The sequence below is a fragment of the Panthera onca genome, chromosome C1 (assembly GCF_046562875.1).
Source record: "Panthera onca isolate mPanOnc1 chromosome C1, mPanOnc1 haplotype 2, whole genome shotgun sequence".
NCBI lineage: Eukaryota > Metazoa > Chordata > Mammalia > Carnivora > Felidae > Panthera > Panthera onca.
This window is the reverse complement of record NC_138346.1, coordinates 124,506,118-124,531,509: the sequence shown is the minus strand read 5'-3', so window position 1 is coordinate 124,531,509 and position 25,392 is coordinate 124,506,118. Positions and strand designations below refer to the sequence as shown.

General features: G+C 36.2%; 1 protein-coding gene across 1 annotated transcript in view; it reads right to left on the bottom strand.

Annotated features, from left to right (window-relative positions):
• RSBN1 (round spermatid basic protein 1) overlaps positions 1 to 25,392 on the bottom strand; it is a 47,142-nt gene that overhangs the window by 18,999 nt on the left and 2,751 nt on the right. The window contains exon 2 of the mRNA XM_060622708.3: positions 15,980 to 16,653. Within this exon, the coding sequence (XP_060478691.3) occupies positions 15,980 to 16,653 (674 nt within the window). The remainder of the gene's footprint in view (positions 1 to 15,979; positions 16,654 to 25,392) is intronic.

The following is a 25,392-nucleotide window of genomic DNA, read 5'->3' as shown; positions in this document are numbered from 1 at the left end:
TTTACTGAATATTTTAAGCCCACTGTTGAGACCTACTGCTCAGAAAAAAAGATACCTTTCAAAATATTACTGCTCACTGACAATGTACCTGGCTACCCAAGAGTTCTCTAACGGAGATGTACAATGAGATAAATATTGTTTTCATGCCTTCTAACACAACATCTATTCCGCAGTCCATGGATCAAGGAGTCATTTCAATTTTCAAGTCTTATTATTAAAAAAACAAAACAAACAAAAAAAAAAAACATTTTGTAAGGCTATGTAGCCACCACAGATAGTGATTCCTCTGATGGACCTGGGCAAAGTAAATGGAAAGCCTGGAAAGGCCTCACCGTTGCTAGATGCCATTAAGAACATTCATGAGGTGTCTGGGCAGCTCAGTCAGTTAAGCATCTGACTCTTGATTTCGGCTCAGGTCATGATCTCAAGATTCATGAGATCAAGCCCCCCGTCGTGCTCTACACTGACAGCGTGGAGCCTGACTGGGCTTCTCTCTCTCTCCCTCTCTCTCTTTGCCCCTCCCCTGCTTGCTCACGTGCACATGCTCTCTCTCAAAATAAATTAAAAAAAAAAGGAAGATTAGTGATTCATACGAAAAGGTAAAAATACAATATTAACAGGAATTTGGAATAAGTTGAATCCAGTCGTCATGGATGATTTTGAGGGGTTCCAGATTTCGGTGGAGGAAGTAGCTGTGGATGTGGTGAAAACAGCAAGTGAACTAGAATTAGAAGCAGAGCCTGAAGATGGGACTGAATGGCTGCAATCTCATGATCAAACTTGAACGGATGAGGAGCTGCTTCTGATGGATGAGCAAAGACAGTGGTTTCTTAAGATGGAATCTGCTACTGGTGAAGATGCTGTGCAGACTGTCAAAATGACGACAAGGATTTAAAATGTTCCAGAAACTTAGCTGATAAAGCAGCAGCAGGGTTTGAGAAGTTAGACTCCAATTTTGACAGAAGTTCTACTGTGGGTAAAATGCTATCAAACAGCATCACATGGCACAAAGATATTGTTTGTGAAAGAGAGAGTCAATCAATGTGGCAAACTTCACTGCTGTCTCAAGAAATTGCCAGCCACCCAACCTTTAGCAACTACCACTCTGATCAATCAGCAGCCATCCACATCAAGACCCATTGCCAGCAAAAAGATTACGACTTGCCGAAAGCACAGATGACGGCAGTTAGCATTTTTTGGCAATAGAGTATTTTTAAATTAAAGTATGTACATTGTTTCTTTAGACATATTGCTATTACATACTTAATAGACTACAGTACAGTGCAAACATAACTTTTGTATACACTGGGAAATCAAAACATTCATTTCCCTTGCTTTATTATGGTGGTCTGGAACCAAACCCACAACATACGCCCTTACTTTGCATACTAAGGGAGACAATACTCTGTACTAAACAGATGACATCCAGAGTATTAGCTCCTGCTCTGAGCTTTTAAAAATCTGTAACTAGGACGCCTGGGCGGCTCAGTCGGTTAAGTGACCGACTTGGGCTCAGGTCATGATCTCGCGGTTTATGGGTTCAAGCACTGTGACAAGCTCTGTGCAGACAGCTCAGAGGCTGGAACCTGCTTCAGATTCTGTGTCTCCCTCTCTCTCTGCCCCTCCCCGACTTGCGCGCACATGCACACATTCTCTCTCTCTCTCAAATAAACATTAAAAAAAGAAAAAGTATTTAACTTAAGAAGATTGAAGTAGAAGAGTGGACTCATATAAATAAAAAACAGGAATCATAGGAAAATTGATATCACTCATTGAATAAAAGTTTACTGTTTATAACATGTCAGACACTGTCCTAAATATAGATATAGCAAACCAGACCCACTCTTGGCCCCTGGAAGTTTACAGTCTAATAGGGAGAGGCAAACAGTAATCTAAACAAATATCTAATTATAAACTGTGACAAGTCCTCAGAATGGAACGAATAAAAACACTGTGAAAGAGAACAAAGGATCCTGATCTAGAGAACAAAGTGTTCCTCAAAGTCACATTGAGCTAAAATCTGTAAAACAAGTTTAAAGGCAACAAAATCCCTTAAGAGTTGCCCTTTCCAATGAAGAAAGCTAATGATGCTAAACACAGAAAGGAAAAGAAAAAAATAAAGACGAGACTGGACAAATGAGCTATAGCTGGATTACGCAGAGCCTTGAAGCCTACACTAAAGGTTTTGGGAAATCACTGAAGGATCTAAAGTAGTAACAGGAAAGTTATCGATTTATCTTTTCAGGGCAGAGGGGGCTTGGTGTTTTTGTTTCTGTTTCATTTTCTCAGAGGGTTACTGAAAGAAACCAGTTACACTTCTGTACTATTCCAAATAAACAATAAACTAAACTAGTAACAGTGGAGCTGATTAGAAAAAAGTAAAGAAAAAGGATCTGAAAAAATATTCAGGACATAAAATTGTCAGAACTTGGAGACACACTAGATATGACACAGCAAAGAAGTGACTGTCAAAGATGTCTCCCCAGCTCTGCCCTTTGCAACCCAATAGAGAAACCACTCTTTGGGTGGGAAGGTGAGGTCTTCAGTCTTGAACATGAAGAGCTTCAAATGTGTGGTGGGCTGAATAACGGGTTCCAAAGACATCCAGGTCCTAATCCCTGGAACCTGTGAACGTTACCTTATATGGCAAAAGAACTTTGCAGCTGTAAATAAATTAAGAATCCTGAAATGGGGAGAGTGGCCTAGTCTACCCAGGTGAGCCCTAAATATAACCACAGGCGTCCTTATTTCTTATAAGGAAGCACAGGGAGAATTGACTGCAGAGAAAAGAAGACAATGCGATGATGGAACCTGAGAGTGGAATGATGCACTTTGAAGATGGAGGAAGAGGCCACGAACCAGGTAATACAGAAGACTACTAGAAGCTAAAATAAGCAAAAAACAAACAAAACCCAGATTCTCCTTCAGAGCCTTCAGAACTGTAAAAAGCTATAAATGTGTATTGTTTTAAGGCATTATGTTTATGGTAATTTGTTACAGGAGCAATAGGAACTAATACCAAATACCTCTAAAATGCCCAAGTGCGTATGTCAAGAAGGAAGCTGGGTCTGAAATCAAGTGATTTAGACTGAGGATATAAATCTTATCACTGGCACAGAAAATATAAAGAATTCAAACAGTAGGGGTCTTGGAAAGATACAATTAAAAAAAAAAAGCTGACAAAAAAAAGAACATAAAGGAGTTGTCAAATGGTCAGAGAAGAAGAAAACCAAGACAGCACAAAATAATGAAAGTCAAAATAAGAAAATATTTGAAGAGGTTTGGTCAAAATGTTGCTGAGACTTCAGTAAGATGAAGATGAAAAATGGAGGGGCGCATGGGTTAAGTGTCCAACTTCAACTCAGGTCATGATCTCACAGTTCATGAGCTCAGCCCCACGTCGGGCTCTGTGCTGACAGCTCAGAGCCTGGAGCCTGCTTTGGATTCTGTGTCTCCTTCTCTCTCTGCCCCTCCCTTGCTTCCTCTCTGTCTCCCTCTAAAAAATAAATAAAACATTTAAAAAAAAAAATTTGTTTTTAAATGCCCATTGGTGACCTTAACACGAGAGGTTTTTCAGATAAATTATGAGGGCAGAAACAAAACCCAGCAGTCTGAGGAGAGATGAGAAAATGAGGACAGCAAGTGTAAACAACTCAAGAAGTTAGGCTGTGAAAATAAAAAAGGCTGGTAGAGAGGAGGAAAGAAGATCAAGAGAGAATTTTTTAAACGGAAAGACCATGCAAACCTCGATAGGAGTGTGTAAACTTTCATTCCCCCTAGCATTATAAGAAAGTATGTGTTGCCCTACGACCTCACTATTACGAATGTTATCAAGCTTTTGGATTTTTATTAATTTGGTAAGAACTACCATCTTAGTAGTGTTAATTTCACTCTCTTAGGAATGAAGCTATAGATCTTTTAAAACGAGAGATTAAAGGGCCCTTTGTATTTCTTTTTCTGTGAACTACCCATTGACAATGCTTGCTTATTTTTAAATTGGGTTGCTAGTATTTATTTCTCTTACCTATTTCTAAAACTCTTAATGGTTTAGGAAGGTTTAATCTTCTATCAGTGATATGAACTGTATACAACTTTTCGTAACTTGTCTTTTGACTGTGTCTACAGTGATTTTTGTTTTGTTTTGGTCATAGTTAGAAAGACCTTTTCAACTCCGAAGTTATGAAAGAATTCTTCCATGTTTTCTTCTATTACATTTAGGTCTACATTTTCTACATTTAAATCTTTGATCCCATTTGGAATTTATCTTGGTACCAGTGATATGGATACTAAGATGAATTCTAGATAAATACCCTGATGTCCCAACATGATCATCTTTCTGCCATCAATGATTTGAGATACTGTCACTTTTATATATCAGAAGCCTGTATATACCTGGGCCTATTTCTAGACTTACTTTTCTGTTTCACCAAATAATGTTCATAAACTAATACTTATTTAATCATTAAATCTTTACTTAAGTTTATTTTTTGAGAGAGAAAGAGAGAGAGAGAGCACACGTGCAAGCACATGCACAGAGGAGGAGCAGAAAGAGAATCCCAAGCAGGCTCCACACTGGCAGCACAGACCCTGATGCAGCTCAAACTCACAAACTGTGAGATCATGACCTGAGCCAAAATCAAGAGTCGAACGCTTAGACTGAGCACCCAAGCACCCCATAATCATTAAATTTCTAGAACGTATTGGTATCTGATAGAGCACTCCTCCATCACTGCTTTTCTTTTTCGTAATTTTGATGTTGGCTCTTCTTAATCTAAGAACATAATATATCTTTCTATTTAAGTTTTCTTTTGTGTGATGGTTTGATGTTAATGGGAAGAATCTGGTAAAGGTGAAAAGGTGAAGAGGACTGCTATTCAAACATGGCACACAAAACAAAAGATTTATGTCTATTCCTTATTAAAACCCACTGAAGTGATAATAAAAGCGAAGGGCTATAAATCCCAGAAGCTCAAAGAGAACACAAGTAAAAACTGACAGATACATTAGCACATCATTTTTTATAAGGGGAAAAGTATACAGGGGAATTAGCAGACTGAGAACTTTCAATACCGAGTACCTACATAGAAGACAACCAAAAAGTCAGTTTATGCTAAAGAATCATGGAAAGCCTAAGTAGAAGGTGGGAAACAAAGCATGGAGCTAAGTGGGTTTAAAATTTGTAAAAGAATTAGTTAGATCCCTCCACTCCACCTATGTTCCCTGCTCCTCACCCCATCCCATATTCTTTTCTTATCTTATTTTGTGGAGAAAGTGAACCAAAGAGACTATGGAAACAAAGATACCAGGCACAAGCATGGAAGAGGGCCATTATACTGACAACAGACAATTAAGTTAAATTCCATATATTAAACAATGAACTCACCTACCCATTTCCATAGTTCAGCTCCAAAAATTCTGGCAAACAGGTATAAACTACTCTACTCCACTGGTAAGTAATCCCCTGGATTCTTAGCTGTACAAATTAAAAGCCCAGAGAAAAGATCTCTAAATACTGACATTTGGAGCTTTTCTTATAATGATTTGGCCAGATTCTCTACCCAGTCATCAGTGGCAAATCCCACCTATGTGTTCACAGTTTCTAACTAGTTTTGTACTGACTCATGTTTAAACATCAACAGATCACCAGACATTTAAAGAAAATATCTAACATAAACAGAAGATTAAAACAAACAAAAAAGAACTTGATGAAACAAACTACAAGAAAATTTCAAAACAAGCATGATTAATACCATTGAATAGATGAAAGACGATACTGGATCCATGAAACAAAAAGTTATTCAAATTAAAAAAAGGACAAGGTCTTAAATTCAAAACATCATAGCTGAAATAAATCAACAGAAAAGAAGATAGTTAAATCTCCCCAGAAAGTAGACAAAAATGATGAAGAAAAATAAAAGGAGTGATAGAAAAAATTTAGAGATTCAATCAAGAGGCCTAACGTTCAACTAATAAAAGTTTCAGGAAAAAAGAACAGCGAAGACTGAGGTAAGGAAAGTAACAAAAATAATACAAGAAAACTTACCCAAACAAAAGTATACATATTTCCATATTGAGAAGGCCTAAATACTCAACAGAGTGAATACAAAAAGGCTCACACACAATGAAATCTCAGAAAATCATGTGGGTTGGAAGTGGCCTTCGATTGTATTGGTAACATTTTATTTCTGGGCCAAGTGGTAAGAGCACAGGTGTTTATTATTCTTTATACCTCTATGTATGTCTGAAATAGTTCACAATAAATTAAAACACAAAACCCAATGTAAAAATAAAAACCATCTTATGGCACATTATCCTCCATATTCTGAAACTCTGCAGTAAAGAGGTTTTAAAATGTTTCCAAAGAGAAAAAAACAAGACACCTAAAAATATCAGGAATCATTACAATACTGGATTTCTCAATAGCAGCACCAGAAGCTTAAAGACATTGGAGTTATGCCTTTGTAAATCTCAAGAAAATGATCTCCAACCTAGAATTCCACACCTATCTGAACTACCAAAAAATGTAATGGTATAATAAAGACTTCAGACATGTGAGATCTTATTGGAGTCACTAAATTCAATCAACAGAATAGTCATGGAATCCCAGGACGGGAGAAAAAGGCAAACAAATTTCAGGGCATACATGTATAGAACACATCAGATATATACAGGACACCTACCTCTACATATATTCTTACTGCAACATGACAATATTACAAAACCGTAAACAACCTAAATGTACAAAACAGGAGAATAAATAGTGATATAATCACACAACAAAATAGCAAATATAGTGGTTAAAATGAATTAGAGTTAGATGTATCAACATAATTCTCTAAAGCAATATTGAACCAAAACAATGCAAAACACTAAGTGTTAAATCACAAAAAATAGTTATATGTAGTTTATACGTTCATACATGCATAGCAAAATATTAGAAGATGCATAGAAATAATAAGCCACAAATTCAGAAGGATTTATTTTTCAGGAGAAAGAAAGCTTAGTATTTTATTATAAATGAAGGAAACAAAGAATTCACCTAATATAATTCACACATTATATGAGAATGGAGGAGGAGAAGATTTAAGGGGGTGGAGGTGGGTAAACATCCTAAGCAAATGAGTAGTTTCTATTTGGGATGATGAATAAGTTCTAGAAATGAATAATGGCGATGGTTGTATACCACTGTGAAAGCACTTAATGCCAATGAATTACATACTTAAAAGTAGTTAAATATTAATTTTATTATATATATTTTGTGACAATCCTAAGCAAAGTGAGGAATCGAATCTAGAACACAGGTGAAAGATTAGCTTTTGATAAGGCGGGATATCTCTTCTATTTTAATAGGAGGGAAAGGGAAAGCAGAAAAGATGTATGCAGATAAGAAGTCTGAATAGTCTTCATGAACTAGTAAGCAAGTGGACCAAAGAAAATAAGCAAGCTTTCCAGACAACGATGATGGTCCACTGGCAGGCTTATGAAACCTTAAGAAGAGACAAGCTCATAAATATTTATCAACCCCAAAATGATTTTCTAAAATTTCGGCACTATGTAGTGGTTAGACAAGATTATCTCTAACAGTCCTTGGTTTATGATTTCTCTGAAATTCTAAAAGGATGACATCTACATGTCAAATGAAGGAAAACAGAGTAATTAATGGTAGATGGTATATAGTTTAAACGTTTCTTAAACTTGCCTGTTCATAGGAATTGAATCACTTGAAGTATTTATCTCAGGCCTCACTCCAGACCTAATGAATCAGAATTTCCAGGAGAGGAACCTGACATTCTAAATATGTATCTGGAACTAGCAACTCCAGATTATTCCTAGGATCTGGCATGTTTGAAAAACTCTAGCCTGGAAATGGCACTCGAAAGCAAAGAACAAGTTGAGTAGAGGAGTAGTAGGAGGATTGGAGGGAGATAAATAGAGACCAAAGAACAGTAAAAAATGGGGCGCCTGGGTGGCGCAGTCGGTTAAGCGTCCGACTTCAGCCAGGTCACGATCTCACGGTCTGTGAGTTCGAGCCCTGCGTCAGGCTCTGGGCTGATGGCTCGGAGCCTGGAGCCTGTTTCCGATTCTGTGTCTCCCTCTCTCTCTGCCCCTCCCCCGTTCATGCTCTGTCTCTCTCTGTCCCAAAAATAAATAAAAAACGTTGAAAAAAAAAAAATTTTAAAGAACAGTAAAAAGTAAGACTACTTTTGGAAGCAAGAGACATAATGCCAGAGAAAACTCAACCTTTAGTAAAAATCAGAAGGCAAAGTGGGGAGGGGAGAAGGATTGTGTAATCAAGGGAGAAAATGCCTGTAAGAAAAGTTAGCTTCTCATGCATTTAAAAAAAAATTATATAATACCTATAAAAGTTTAAGCAATTATATTTGAATATACATATTGTTCTGTCAATAGATTATATAGTCCTTTAGATTAAAAACTTAACTTCACAAAGTTATCCTCTATCAATTGCTGAGAGTGACATAAGCGCAACTGTGCTCCAAATACATATACTTTTTAAGACAGTCATAAGTCAGTTAAAAACTTGGAAGATAGCAGCTTTATTCATAATTTCCAAAACTTGAAAGCAACCAACATGTCCTTTAATAGGTGAATGGATACACTATAGTATATTCAGACAGGAGAATATTATTCAAAAAAAAAAAAAAAAAGCTATCAATCCATGAAAAAGACATGGAGGAGCCTTAAATGCATATTATCAAGTGAAAAAAGCCAATCTGAAAAGGCTACACACCAGGATCCCAATTATATAACATTCTGGAAAAGGCAAAACTATGGAGACCGTAAATGATAAGTGCTTGCCAGAGGTTGGGAGAGGAAGGAAAAGGATGAAGAGGCAGAGCACAGAAGATTTTTAGGATGCAAAAATACTCTGTATGCTAACATAATGATGGATACATGTCATCATACATTTGTCCAAAGCCACAGAATGTACAACACCAAGAGTTAACTATAATGCAAACTATGGACTTTGAGTGATTATGATCAGTCAATGTAGGTTCAACACCTGCTAACTAATATACCACGGGGATGGGGAGGTGGATGTTGACAGTGGAGCAGGCTGTGCATATATGGGGGCAGAGAGTATACGGGACATCTCTGTACCTTGTCCTCAATTTTGCTGTGAACCTAAAACTGATCTAAAAATTAAATTCTTCAGGGGCGTCTGGGTGGCTCAGTCAGTTCTGCATCCAACTTCAGCTCACCATTCGTGGGTCGAGCCCCGCATCAGGCTCTGTGGTGACAGCTCTGAGCCTGGAGCCTGCTCTGGATTCTGTGTCTCCTTCTCTCTCTGCCCCTCCCCTACTTGTGCTCTGTCTCTTTCTCTCTCTCAAAAGTAAATAAACATTAAAAAATTTTTAAAAAAGAAATTCTTTAAAAACAAAAGAAAACAAAACAAAACTTGGGGTGCCTGGGTGGCTCAGTCTTTTAAGTGTCTGACTCCTGATTTCAGCTCAGGTCACAATCTCGCAGTTTGGGAGTTCCAGCCCTGCGTTGGGCTCTCTGCTGACGGTGAGGAGCCTGCTTGGGATTCTCTCTCTCCCTCTCTCTCTCTCAAAATAAATAAACAAACTTTTAAAAAATTTAAAAAAACTTTTTAAAATTACCCAAACCTCAGAAGAACACCAAGCTAGAAATAACTATATGGACCTCCCCCATCATCCCACCACGCACTGAGGGCAGGGGTTAATTACTCTACAAAACTCCTGTTTTAGGAAGAAGCCTGTTTAAGCTGATTGTTTAAAAAACAGAAAGGAAAAAGCTAGCCGGCAATCTTCCTAACCTTGTGACCTATGAATGGAAAGGCATTCCCACTTTAAAACATACAGTGAAAAAGCAGTGTGAGTCAAAATGAGTTTATTATAAGCTGTACTTAGAATGAGAGGGGAAAAAAAGAACCAAACCTACCATTCCTATGCTGGTTTATTTTATAAAGCCAGCTACTTAAAATATTTATTTCTCCTTTTATATAACACACTGATGTGTAGATCGTAAAGAGTTTCTCAGTTATTTACCAAGCTACAAAGCACTCTACTAGTTTGACTCTATTAATTAGTACTACCAATTCACCATAAATTGTTAACTATAGTAATCAAAGACGAGGAGCACCTAAAAAGCCCATTTTTAGGCCTTGCAACAACCCACAATGGAGAAATAACATTTGTTGATTTTCTCTGGGAAAGAGACATTACCATTTTATAGTAATAAAGGTAATATTTATAAGAACTTCTACCACCACCTAAATAAAGAGCTATGATCCTCAATAATAGACTTCAATATTGTATGTATACAGAAAAAAATTTTTAAGAACTGAACATATGCACATTTGCCAGATAAAACAAAATCTTACTATGGAAGATAAGTTGCTTTTTAAATCAAGTGCCTCTCTCCTCCGCACATACATATACACATCCTCCTTCATATACACCCTTCGATTACTTAGTTGATCTAAGATGAAAATAGTCTCAGATGGCGATATTTAAAACAACTCCTGATTTAACTTCACTATATTTTTAGTGTTTTGTTGTTGTTGCTTTGGCTTGCAATTCATGTACAGAATTTACAATCTATAGCCTTGCTGGTCTGTGACCAGCAAAATCAGAAACATCTGGAAACTCATCAGAACTGCAGACTATAAAGCCCCACCCAGACCTACAAAATCAAAATCTGCATTTTATATACACATAAAACTTGCTTACCCTCACCTGTAGGATTTAATTCCATTCAGTGACAGAAGAAAAAACAATTCTTCTTTGAAGATCTACCACTATTCATCCTTGGGAAAGGTCACAATCAAAATGTGACCTTCCTCATCTATAAAATGAACGCTTGGAAATGGCACCCACCTACTCTACAATCCTGTTGGTCCATAAGATGACTAGAAGACTATTCTAATTTTCAATCAGTTTATCAACTGCCATAGGATTTTTATAAGGAGGAGAGCCAAGGATTATATACTTATTACAGAACCAAAACACTTCAAAGTTTAAAACCTTAAAAAAGTTTTTAAAGGGGCGCCTAGGTGGCTCAGTCGGTTGAGCGTCCAAACTTCGGTTCGGGTCATGATCTCACAGTTTGTGGGTTTGAGCCCTGCATCAGGACTCTGTGCTGACAGCTCGGAGCCTGGAACCTGCTTCGGATTCTGTGTCTCCCTCTCTCTCTGCCCCTCCCCTGCTTGCACTGTCTCTCAAAAATGAATAAACACTAAAAAAAAATTTTTTTTAAGTTTTTTAAAAAGCCAATAATTATAAGATATAACACCAAAGCAAAAAAATCATAAATTATACTTATTCCTAAAACATATATATTTTAGGGAGAAACATATTCTAAGTGGACACTAATTTTTCTCCATTCACTAAAAGATTCCACAAACTTTTTGATCAAATTGTTATTTAGCCAATGACGAAAACTTAATTAGATCTGGGGCACCTGGGTGGCTCAGTTTGTTAAGTGTCCAACTCTTGATTTTGGCTCAGGTCATCATCTCACGGTTCAGGAGTTCAAGTCCTGTGTCGGGTTCTGTGTCAGCACAGAGCCCACTTGGGATTCTCTCTCCCTCGCTCTTCTGTGCACACACACACATGCTCTCTCTCTCAAAATAAACTTAAAAAAAAAAAAAACTTAATTAGATCTGAATAATCCTACAGAATTATAAAAATACCATGCTGTGTCAATACACATGTAGTTCTTCAGATTAGAAACAAATTTACAAAGTTATCCTGTATCAACTGCTGAGAGTTAAGTAATCAAACTTGAGGATCAGTTTGGTGTTGCACTAGGTAGTGATCATGAACTTACCTCCTTTGGTGTTAGAATATGAGTTTTATAGAATATGAAAAGAAATAAAAAACACCTTTATGTGCATCCTCACTTTGCCACTACAATAATTTAAAAATATAAAAATAACAGGAGCTAGAATTATTCTTGCACAAAACAAACCTACATTTTACTTCCTCAAACTAGTGCAGATAAGTTCTAAAGTAGTGCTTCCCAAACCTTAATGGGTCTATAAATCACCTGCAAAAATGCAGATTCTGATTCAGAAGATGTGGGCAGGAATCTGAGAGTCTGCAGTTCTAAAAAGCTCCCTGGTCATGCCAAATTCATACAGAGAGCAAAAAGCCCCATCATTTACAACATTAGGCCATGGTTTGCAAAGCATTGGTCTTGACAAGCACTGGTTTCCAAGAAGATTCCTAATTGAGCAACTTGACATTTTCCCATCCTTATCTCGCGATACTTAATTCTCCATCATTCTTGAAACCCAGAAAACTTGTATCCTAAATCTTCCTTCTACTGCTCCTTCTTTTTGACCTCTCTTCCACGTTCCTCATACTTACATGTGGGTGCATCACAGGATTTCATTCTCAGCTTCATCTCTTTTCCATTCTAAGGCTGTCCCTGGATCACCTATATGCTAATGGATCCAACCGCTCCATCCCCAGCCTACACACGTCTCCCAATCTTAGATCCATATATTCAACTACCTAATAGACATCTATAACCTTTAGTCTTCCCAGGTACCTCCAACACAAAATATCTCAACCTGAACTCATCAACTGCTTCCACCCCTAAAAACCAGCTTTTTCAAGTCTGTATTAACTTTGTGACCAGAACCACCATCTGCCCACTTATCCAAACCATATTTAAGACTCTATCCTCCCTCACCAAATGCAATTCATCTCATCTTCTAATTATTTCTCAAATTTCATTCCTTCCTCTCTAATGTCAATATCAGTTTAGACATCAATCATTTCTGATCTGGTTATCATAGTCATCTAACAAGTCTTCTAGCTTCCAATCTCATTCTCTTCCTCAATCCCATGTGAAGACATTACTGGGTAATCTTGGCAAACATAACTCGATAGCACTCCCCTATTAAAATTCACCAGTGATTCACCATTACCTTTAGAAAAAAGTGCTAACTGGGTGCTGTATGGAAACCAATTTGACAATAAACTTCATATATTGAAAAAAAAAAAAAAAAAAAGAAAGAAAAAGAAAAAAGTGCTAACTTTCTTTAGGCATATCACATAAAACTCCTCACAATCCTGATCTTGTCTCTCTTGTCTTAACTCCCACCACCCCCCCTCAACGGTCAACACGTGTTCTTGCCATGTCAAGCTCCCTGAAAGTACCACATTCTCTAATGCCTCTGTGTGTTTGCCTAGGCTGTTTTTCTCTTTGCTTAAAATGCCCTTATTAAGCTAAGTACTAATCTTCTTTCAAGACTCTACTCAAGCATCACATGCTTTAAAATGCCTTTTCTAATCACCTTAAGTCTGTTAGGTAATACCACAAACTGTGCTCCCTGTATCACAAGGTTTCCCCTATGCATACCTCTATTCTAGTACTTAGCAAACTGTATTATAATTTTGGTCTATACGTCTCCTCCACTAGAATGAGCTCATCAATTAGTCCTTTTAAGAACAGAATGTCCAGTACATGGTATGCTCTCAATAAATGTTTGCTGAATAAACTATCTTGAAATAATAGTCATAAATAATTATTATGGCTACATATTTAAACTATATAACTTCCAAAAACTGTCTAAGATAACAAAAAAGTATCTTCAGTTTAAGAGGCTTCACAGAACTTCTCAAGACTTTATTAAACAAAGAAGTCCAAAATATTTAAGGTATTCACTTAATTCTCAACAACCTAAAGGTATTGATTAAAAATTAATAGCTTTTTGAATATTGTGTCAAACTGGGATATTTTAATTTCACTAACTACAGTGTTAGACAAATAAAAGCACTCGTCTCTTCTCCAACGGCTGAAATAAAGAATTATGGTAAAATGATAGGCATATTTTTCAAGTGGCCTAGGTTAGTACCCTGACGTCTACTTACTAGCCACATGGACTTGGGTAACAAAGCCTCAGTTTCTTCAGAGGAAAACAGAGATTAAACTGCTTACCTATACCATAGGTCATTTCAAATATTCACATGTGAATGTGAAAAGATTTCTATAAACCATGAACTGCTGGATTCATTTCAACTACTGGGTTAGCTGCCATCCTAACATCTGCCAAAGATTTGACAGGTGCAAATTTCAAGTTTCATGGACTACTTCAATCTCCCATACCCACCCCATATTTCTCCTCCAATGACTGAAAATTCACAAATAGAATTAAGTTCCAGGATTACCACTGCACAAGACTTATTCAGTAGTCCTCAATATTCTTATGTGGTTGAAGTGCTTAATGATACCTAATTTAATAATAATCTGGTATGTTCTTAAGAAGTTGTTATTTTATAAGTCTCAAAGTAAATCTCAAGGTAAGTTGTTGGTACAGTCATTTAAATTTCAGCTCCATTTTTAAAAAATTGGAGGACAAAAATCAGCAGGGAATATTTAGAGATACTTTTTTTCATTAACTATTTAGACTGGGTACTATTGACAAGCTTGATCCACTATAAACTAACATGAAAGTTAAAAAGTTACCATTACAAAGCCAAGACTTTTTCACCCAAATTTCTGGCCTCTTTCTCAAATATGCTTGTTGGTCTATCAGTAAGAGAAAATTTGCTGCATTTTCTAAACTAAAAAAGTGATGAAGCATGTTAATTCTGCTCTCAGCAGTATCTTTCTTTGTTAAATAGGGACTTATGGGGATTATGGCCTATATCAGGAAAACGGTTTTCAGTCCCTTCTCTACAATATTTATAAAAATAGGATTCTTAACCTTCAAAGGGCAAAACTCCTTTAAAAAAAAAAAAAAAAGTAAAAGTAAAATGAAAATCTACTACAAAAGTCAGCACTTCGGTACCTGATTGTGGTAACAAGGCCAAAATCCAAGACGAAGCCCTTTATTGCACATCGTGTTCCAACATCTTGGGCAGCCCCATCTTGCGACCTCTCCAGATTGGCTGCTCCTGCTCTCTCTACTGCAGAGAGAACTTCAATTAGAGAAATTCTGAAGCTCATGAATCTAAACTGGATACTCCCCTCACTGGAGGCAAGGATGGGAAGAATCATTAAAAAGATTCAAGTTAGAGGAGGTTTCAAATAAATCCAAGTGGCTTGAAACCACTCTAATGCAGGCAGGCAGCTGAGAGTCTTATTATGCAACAGTCTATTTACCTAAAAAAAAAGTCTTAAGGAAAAGAATGGCCGCAAATTATTAGATAACCTGAAAAAACAGGTTATATAATCATAAATCTCTAAAAAGCCAAATATTCTCCACTAAACTTGCATAGAATTTACATCTATGATACAAACTTATAGCTGACCATTCATATTCACAATTCTTATGAGAAAAGGAAGTAAGAAAATAACTAGGACATGTTATTTACTTCTTTCTATACCCTAAAATAACTTCATTCAAAAAAATGTTCAGTTAAAAACCACTGTTAGGAAGGAGAGATTTCCCTGCTGACTTAAGCCTAGCTGCCCAAGCAAGGCTTTAGAAAATGTCTTCACCTACAACAGTGCATAGGCAGAAGGAGCAGAGGCTATGGCGGTCTTCCTAGTGACACTTCCAAGTCATATAAATGGGATAGGTTTCTGGGATAGACTGCCAACAAGTTACTGAAAGAAGAGAAACAAAAACAGCAAAAACCTGGCAAATAAATAGGTCAATGCCCTCATGTGTCGTATCGTGCCGTAAGCCAGTCTTAACTACAGTTACCTAGATGCTACCAGATCTAAATCACATCCTCCACGCTAACGTTACCTGGTTTGTGAAAGACTGGATTCACAAATTCAAGCTGGTTTTCCATAAAGACTCGTAATGATGTACAACATATATAAAGCATTTCTTAGACCCAGTAACAAGCCACATCCCCAAGAACTTCAGCAATTAAGACTTTTCGATGAAAGCAATAAACTAACAATGTGAATCCCCTTTACCACCACGAATTTTTATCAAGTGTGCTGTTATGTGCAAACAAAACAGAATGAGGTTAATACTGTCAAGATACTGTATTTACTAAATAATTTAACAGTGATTTTATCTTACCTGAGTGTGAAAATTTGAAATGGTGGTTGTTTCGATATCTTTCTTGCCCAGAATCTCCATTTTCACAGGAGTGTTGGGGAAATTAAAAGCAAAGTAGTCCAGGAAGTCTGGGAGATAAGCAGCCGCTCCATGCACTATTGCTAAAGCATAGTAAGCAGCATTTTTCTCATTTTCACTGAATGTCAAAGCAAGAAACTCCTCAGAAAATCTCTCCATCTCCATTGGAGACAAAAATGAGAGTTCATCCATGTAAGCATGAAGGACAAGTGCACCACCATTGGACTGGTGTTCCTCATGAATAAAGTTGCTAAATTTAGTACCTGTTTTTAAGAAATTTCTACGAATAGAATGTTCCTGGTGAGTCATAAAAGGTGTTTGTACTCCCTGGGGTACCCGATATTCTTGCATGCCCAAATTTAATCGGCACAGCTGTTCATCTTTCAGATACCTGAAGGACTCCTTATTTACTCCTGAAGTGCTATTTATTTGTCCTTGGGTGAGGATTTCCTTACTGATGCGGGTCAGGCCAGCACAGACGGTTTGTACTTCCTTATTGTACATTTTAAGGCGTCTTCCTCGCATATCTTCTCGGTGTTTCTTTTTCTTTTTCTTCTTTATTTTCTTCAAGACAAAATCATCAGCTCTCTGGGTTTTACCATTTTCATCTGGTGTTTCTGGCCACAATAATTAAAAAGAAGTTAGTTGCTAGGCCTAGTGTTAACATACAAACTTGATCTCAAATTAAATGGCCTATTCTGTTTCTCTGAATTTGCCATGTTTGTAAAATGAATGAGACAAAGATCTTAAAATACAATTATATTCTGGGTTGACAACTATGCTAAAAAGTAGATAATGGGAATGTAAGCATATAATTTGACTTGCGATCAAAAGTAAAGGAAATATCCAAGTAATTTCACATATGCCATACTATATGGAATATCCGTTCAGTAACCACTGTAAATCTAAACTGAAGCCTGTCATATTTTGCCATGACACATACAGGCAAATCAAACAAAGGCAAATTAAGCTGTAAGACACCATTCTGCCTACCAAACTGGCATAAACTTTTCTTTTTTCGGCATTTTCATATACTGTTGCTGGAAGGATAAACCAGTACAAATTTCACGAAGGGCAATTTGGCACCCACCAAAATGGGTATATACACCAAAAGCCTTGAAAATGTTTTAATTCTCAGACCCAGAAATTCCACTCCCAAGGAAAAATTACCTGAGAAAATAACTGAAGATACACAAAAATATCCATGACAGTTATTTAGGGACTCCCCTAAATGTCTATTCTAAGTACTAGGATATGGATTAAACTCTGGTAATTACATACTGACAAAATACTACCCACCCATTATAAGTTACATTATAGATGAAATAACTGATGGATTACAAGGTTATAAAATGCTTACACTGCCAATCTTCCAGGAAGCATTCTCTAACAAATTCATCTCCACCCAATCTGGACAGCTACTCCTACCAAGCGCTTCGTTAGCGCTGTACTTCCCTATCACAGCTCTTAACCACATTCTGTGTTATCACATATCTAATCTTCTACCTCTCCTCTAGACTATAAACAATCTAAGAAATATAGATCTTACCTTTCTTTCCAGAGCATCTAACATGTGTATAATCTGACTCCATGTTTATAGTGAACATACACACATGTATTAAGTACCCACTAAGTGCCAGGGACATTTCTGGGCACTGGGGATATGGTGCTAAGACAGACACAATCTAATCTCCACTCTCTTCAACTTTACAATCTAGTTTGACAAGAAAAACAAAGTATCAGTAAGCTACTCTAGATGCAGAGGAAACTTCTCTTTGGGAGGTGACATTTAGGGTGAGTCCTAAGTAATAAAACAAGCCAGGCATGTTTTCTAGGGGAAAATATACCAGGGAGAGGCAAAGGACTTAAAGACAGGAAAAAAATCTGTATGTTTTGCACATATACAACACAGAAGAATATCTGAAGAAATACATACCAAAGTGTTAATGGTAGTTATCTAGACTGGAAGAATTATAAATATCTGTCTTTTTTGCTTATCTGTATTTTCTAATTTCCTACCATAAACATATATTACTTTTATAACTAAAAATTCATCTTTAATTTTTAAGGGATCATCATGGATTGACAAAGCCAAAATAAAATAGCATCTCTCATTTACTAGACGCTAGCAAGAAATCTTTAGGATTAAATAGTCCTGACCAACCTTTCAAGCTCGATGTGGTATTTACTATAGAATTTGTCCACCCAACAACAGTATTTCTGACACAATTCAAGTAATTCAGTGTTAAGACAGATACTCCAATTAATCCTATCGCTACACCTGGGAAGAAAAAGTTCAACAAAATTTACAGTAAATAATTTATTTGGTATAATATGCAAATATGATAGTTGCAGTACTCTATACAAAATTATTCCAAATCGCCAACTATTACAAGTTATAAAAACTTCTAAAGAAAATATAAGTCAAAAACTTTAGTGTATAGATACCAAATGACTTGCATTCTGTTTAATATCTGTTTTTAAACAAAAAGAAAACCCTTCATTTGCAAACATCACTTGTAATGAAACTGAGATCATATACCAAGATTATACATGTAATCGGATTGCTTAAATTGCCAAGAGAAAAAGCAGTCCATCTTTTACTCTATAGACAACTAAATATTTGACAATTTGTTAAAACACTTAGTCATTTCTATTTCTTACAAATAAAATTAATCTAAACACTTTTCCCGCATTAAAAATTGGTAATTTAGGCAATTCTCCCAAGCAACAAAATGTTAAATGCCATTAAATATAAAGGTTAGACCAATTTTCAAAGAGTCCTCTAATTACCCTCTGCTAAATGTTTTAGCAATTTCATGGGGAAAAAAAAGAAAAGAAAAGAAAAGAAAAGAAAGAAAAGAAAATATCTTTGAATAGATCCTGTTATTTTAAGCTTCAGAGGAGGTATTTGGTATGCAGGAAATGAATTGTGACCTAGATCTGCCACTGAAATTAACACCAAGAAGGTGCTGCCTTGATTGTAACACATTTTCTATATTACTATCAGCTTACCAATGGTATTTCTAACATGGCCAAGTCTCTGTGGGTTTTATTCCAAACACATTTCAACATAGCCCATCAAAAAAACCACTGTACAAGGAAATGAAAAGGACCTTAAATTGTAATCTCATATTTCAACATAATAAAAGTTTAAATATGAAATAAATTTCAATCCTTCTCCTCGCTAATCCTGTTTTTCAAAGTTTTATTCTTAATCTAAGGCTGCATATAGAGAGCTCACCTTTGCTTATAGAGAAATGGGAGCCTACTTGTGTCATACTAGGTAATGAATTTCAATGAATAAACAAAATTTACTTTTGAATAATTGTGATGACAACTAATTGAAAATGACATACATATACAAAGTTGTTAAAGGTTATTAGAGTAAGACAGCCCTTGCTGCACTGTAAGAATGTCAAGGTTGTCCTGCCTTGAAATAAAAACATTAAAATTCAATGTCTTTGCAATATAAATGTATCAAATCAATATGCTGTACACCTTACACAATGTTACATGTCAGTTATATCTCAATTTTAAAAAGTACCAATGTCTAAAGTTTTCACAATCTTTCCATTGCTGAGTTGATTGCTTTAGCTTTCCAACAAAGAACATATTCAGGAAATAACATTTTGAGTATTCCCCTCTAGTGCAAAAACTCAAATTTATCAACAGTTCTTTTACAGGAAAAGAGCCAAGCTACTCCATTATCTGTGATTAAGGAAAGCTTTCATATATCAGACTATGAGAGTAAATATAAAGTGAAGTATGTAAGTCTACAAAGGAAGATACATTTATCTGAGAGACAAACTGCTGCCTTAAAAAATGTCATTATAACTATAACTAGATTAATACATGACACTATCAATAAAATCCTCATAGGTGCTAAAATTATCAACTATCAAATAGCCTCATTTAACATCACTATTGAAAAAGTTCATTAATGCAAAAATATTTAGCTTTCCAAATATTACAAAACTTAAACTACTATCACCATTCTTATCCTTGAATTATACCTAGAACTGAAAAAAAATGTAATATCCTCAATTCTTAAAAATCATGGTGGATATACATTTTCAAAGCAAGTACAATTTTTTAGATTTTATTACTCATAATAAAGAAAAAGGCTAAAGTTTTCTGAAAATAAACTTTGTTGTCTTATTAGGGGTCCTTCCCATTTCATATAAAAACCTGACTAAAAAGATCATTGTATGTTTATAACACTGCCTTACTTTACCACCACCACCCCCATCCCTTTACATTATGCTGCTTAAGAGTGGCTGGCTGGATTTGAATCCCCGCCCCTAGACCTGCAGCTCAAAATATTACCTTTCGCAACTTAATTTCTTTGCACCTTGTTCCTCATTGGTAAAATGGGGGAAAGTAACAGTACCTCCTCATAAAATCAGTGTGCACAGTAAATGAAACAAAGGACATAAAGTACTTAGAATAGTCCTAGAACATAACAAATACTCAATACATGTTAACTATTATTACCCCAAAATAGTTGAACGACAGAGGCAGTACACAGTGCTAGAAGAGCAGGTGCTTTACAGTTAGAGACCTAGCTTAATGTCCCAGCCCTAGTGCTTACTGCTTAAGGGCTCTGGACAAGCTCTTAAGTCTCTTTAAACTTCAATTTTCTCATCTTAAGATGTTAATTCTAGTATCTACCTCACAGAGCTATTGTAAGGATTAAAAAAGACAATAAATATAAAACCATCATCACACTACTGAAAACACAGTAAGTGTCACCATCATTATTATCATTTTCCCAATGATATTTGATAACATTCCTTGAAATAATTGGCAATTATCTCTGGGATATCAAAATTAGAAGTAGAAATTACAGACCTACAATACAATGTAGTGTATTCTAAGAGAACCCAATAAAAGGACAAAAACCTCTGAAAGAGGGAAGAAAATAATTATTCACCAAGGATCTATTAGGTATCATATATGCGATCTCATTTTAATCCTCACACAAAATCAGCGAAGTAGATATTAAGTCCATTTTATGGAGAAGAAAACAGCTTGATATAAGATGTTCTGTTATCGTAGGTCCCAGAACTAGTGGGTGACAACCAACATTCAAACACTCATCTTGTTGGATTCCAAAACTCAAACTTTTCCCATACACTACTACACTACACTCTTCCTTTCTGCCTTCTCAATCAACCCCTCTCTACAACACCTCCTGTGAGATGATCAACTAAAATTACCTGGTTACAATTAATGGAACTTGAGAAGGACAAGGACTTAAAAGAATCTCCAATAAAGGGAGCATTATGTCATTCAACAAATATTTTACTGAGTGCCCATTACATGATAATTCTGCATGATCACAAAGATGGCATTATTTATGTTATGCAAAAATGTCATGCCTTATAGGCTTTCCCCATCCCCTCTCTAGGTGGGTAAGGAAGATAACAGTCCCTGAAGTTGTTGCTGTGATAAATGAGACTATCTATTTATTTTACTTCTCTGTATAATCAATCCCCAAATAATTCCTCACTCCTATCACCAAACAGAACTTGGATTTTAAATTCCTGCCAACAGCTTTCTGACATCACAGAAAATTTCAATTAGTTGTCTGACTTGGGGACACTCCCTGTGATAGAAATTGGGCAGTTGGTCAAAGATGAAAAAAACGTGAGAAAGGAAGGCTGACTCACAAGTGAATACAAAAGAGCAATACTGTCATTTAATGACACTAAAGAGCCAGGGGGATGGACTCCCCCCTTGCCTCTTTTTTTTTAACAAAACACTGAAATATTAAAATCATAAATTTTCTAAGCAAGAATTTAAAATAATCTTTGAGCAAGTTTGTTCTATGTTTTATGAGCGATAAAAGAAGAAAAAAATTCAGGTTTCAAAATACCAAGATAACTATCAGTTGAACCGAAACTTGAACCTGTTGTTTACAAGAAATAAAAAAACATTTTAATATCTCTTTATTAACTTAACAATCCAAATGGGCTTAGTGAAAAGCGAAGTGGACCACAAATCAAAAAAAAAAAAAGGGTCCTAGGGGCACCTGGGAGGCTCAGTTAAGGGTCCACTCTTAACTTCAGCTCAGGTCATGGTCCCAGAGTTGTGGGATCGAGCCCAACAGGGCTCCGAGCTCAGCATGATGCCTGCTTGAGAATCTCTCTCTCCCTCCGCCCCTCTCTTCTGCTTGCATGCCCTCTAAAATAAAAAACTTAAACAAAAACAAAACAAAAAAGGGGGTCCTAGATTCAGTTCTATCACTTACTAACTAGAAAATCTTAAGCATGTCATTTCGCCTCTTCAAATCTCACTTTAGTTCCCATCTTAGAGATGAGAAATTGTTGTTTCAACTATATATAAGCAACTCCAAACATCTAGAATCTGAAATTTGTGATTAACTTATACATGAAGTTGGATTCAGTACAGTTGGGCTGGTGTGAAGGAACGTCTTTCAGCTGAATGATCTCTCTCTGAGATTGGCGAACTGTAGTGCAAAAACTACCACAGATGATACATTTGAATGAGTGGAGTAATGTCACAAAAAAACTTTATTTCTGGACACTGAATTTAAATTTCTCATGATTTCCACATCAGGGATTTTCTTCAACCATTTTAAACGTAAAAACCAGGGGCATCTGGGTGACTCAGTCAGTTAAGCAAGCGACTCTTGATGTGGCTCAGATCACGATCTTCTGGTTCACGGGTTTGAGCCCCATGTCAGACTCCGTGCTGACAGCTCGGAGCCTGCTTAGGATTCTGTCTCCTTCTCTCTCTGCCCCTTTTGCGTGTGGGCTCGCTCTCGCACTCTCTCAAAATGAATAAACATTTAAAAAATAAATAAAAAATAAAATGTAAAAACCATCTTTATTTGACAAGTCATACAAAAACAGGTAGTAGAACTGATATTTTAAAAATGTGTAAAAGCCATCCAATAGAAGAATAGTCTTCAACAAAGGTGCTGGAAAAATTCGATATCCATAGGCAAAAAATATGAACCTGGACCTAAACACCTCACACCTTACACAAAACTAACTTAAATGAATCAGAGATGCACATTAAAAATTACAATTGGAAGAGGAAAAAAAAATAGAAGAAAATCTTTGAGACCTGAGTCCTGAGACCAAGACATGACACCAAAAGCATGATCCATAAAAGGGAAAAAAAAAAAAAATCAGTAAATTAGACCTCACAAAATTTACTTTAGCTCTAACTACTAACCTCCCTGTTAAAGGAGGGAAAGACAAGCAACGAAAGTGGGAGGAAATATTTGCAAACCATATATCTGACAAAGGACTCATAACTGTAATATACAAAGAATTCTCAAAAAAAAATCTGTAAAAAACAATTCAATTAGAAAATGAGCAAAAGACAAAAGACATCTTACTGATGAAGATATATGGCCAGCAAATGATGACAAAAAAAGATGTTAAATATCACTAGCCACTAGGGAAATGCAGCTTAAGTCCATGATGAAGTATTACTACACATCTATTAGAATAAATAAAAGAAAAATAGTAACAATACCAGATACTGGCAAGGATGTGAACAAAGTGGAATTTTCATACGCTGCTGGTAGGAATGTAAAATTGTACAGATATTTTAGAAAATAGTTTGGTAATAGCTTAAAAAAAAAAAAAAAAAACTAAACATACATTTACTACATGACCTAGCAATTGCATTCCCCGAGAAATGAAAATTTACATTCACACAAAAACCTGAATGTGAACATTCACAGAAGCTTTATTCTAATACACAAACTGGAAACAATCAAAATGTCACCTTAGTAGGTGAATGGTTAAACTGTGGTATATCCATAACATAGAATACGACTGGGCAATGAAAAGGAGTGAGCTATTGATACATAAAGCTTGAATGGATCTGAAAAACACCATGCTAAGTGGGGGGGGGGGGGGGGGGGGGGGGGGGGGGGGCTTCAAAAGATCACACACTGTATTATTCCCTTTATAACATTCTCAAAATGATGAAATTATTGAGAACAGACTGGTGGTTGCTAGGAGTTAGGGAAGGGAGAGAAACATAGAAGGTGTCTAAGACTTTCAAGAGATTACAAGGGGGGAATCTTTGTGGTGATGGAATAGTTGTGGATCTTGATTGCAGTAGTGGTTAAACTAATCTACAGGTGACAAAATGGCACAATTATACACACACCATTGCACCACTGTCAATTTCCTGGTGTTGATATTATACAATAGTTATGTAACACATAACCATTTGGAAAAACTAATGAAGGGTAAAAACTTCTCTGTACTATTTTTGCAATTTCTGGTGAATATATAATTACCTCAAAATAAAAAGTTAGGAGAGTTTCTGAAAATCTGAGAATAAGGGAGGGAAGACCTAGCTCTGTGAATAGCCAGGGTCTAGCCACTCTTCTTATTAATCTTAGACTTGTTTCAAGGACCAAATATGATAAAAGGCAGTTTTAAAAGTGTCTAATATCAGCCAGATACTGTTTTAAGTACTTTCCACATATTGCCCCAGTTAATCTACATAACCTTGTAAAAAGAAGTACTACAACCCCTTTGTACAGACAGGAAGCTGAAAGAGGTTAAAGTAATTTGCCCAGGATCAAACAGTAAGTAATAGAGCCACAAGTTAAACTTAGATTGACTCCAGAGGCATGCCTCCTCCACACCACTGTAACAAATATAAAGATGTTCAGCCAAAAAAAAAAAAAAAAAAAAAAAAAAAGGTATCGATCAAAGTGTGTGCAAAAGCCTGGATTAAACAAGGGTAAATCAGTTTATTTTCTGTAAGGTTCTCAGAACTTTTAAAATGCCAGTGTATATCTTGTATCTAGAAGGCTACAAGATATACTTTTTCCTACATTCCAGTGTATATGGCCACGCAGCCCTTTCCCTGCAGAATATATAATCCAACAGTCCCTCATTCAAAAGTTAAAACGTTTAGGGGCGTCTGGGTGGCTCAGTCGGTTAAGCATCCCACTCTTGATTTCAGCTCAGGTCGTGATCTTACCGTTCCTGAGTTCAAGCCCCAAGCCAGGCTCTGCCCAGACAGGGCGGAGCCTGCTTGGAATTCTCTCTCCCTCTCTCTATGCCCCTCCCTGTGCCCTTGCATGGCACTTTCTCTCAAAAATAAACAAACATTTTTTTTAGAAAGTTAAAATGTTTAAACTAGACTTATTATGGTGATCCTTCTGCAATATATACAAATAGGGAATCGTGTTGTACACCTGAAACTAATATGCCTACTGTTTCAATTAACAAAAAAAAGGTAAGATGTTTAAATTACCCGATCTTAACCTTAACCCACCTCTTCACATACTGGCAAACTACAAATGCTTCAAGCTGCATTGTCCAATAAGTTAATCAGAATTAAATAAA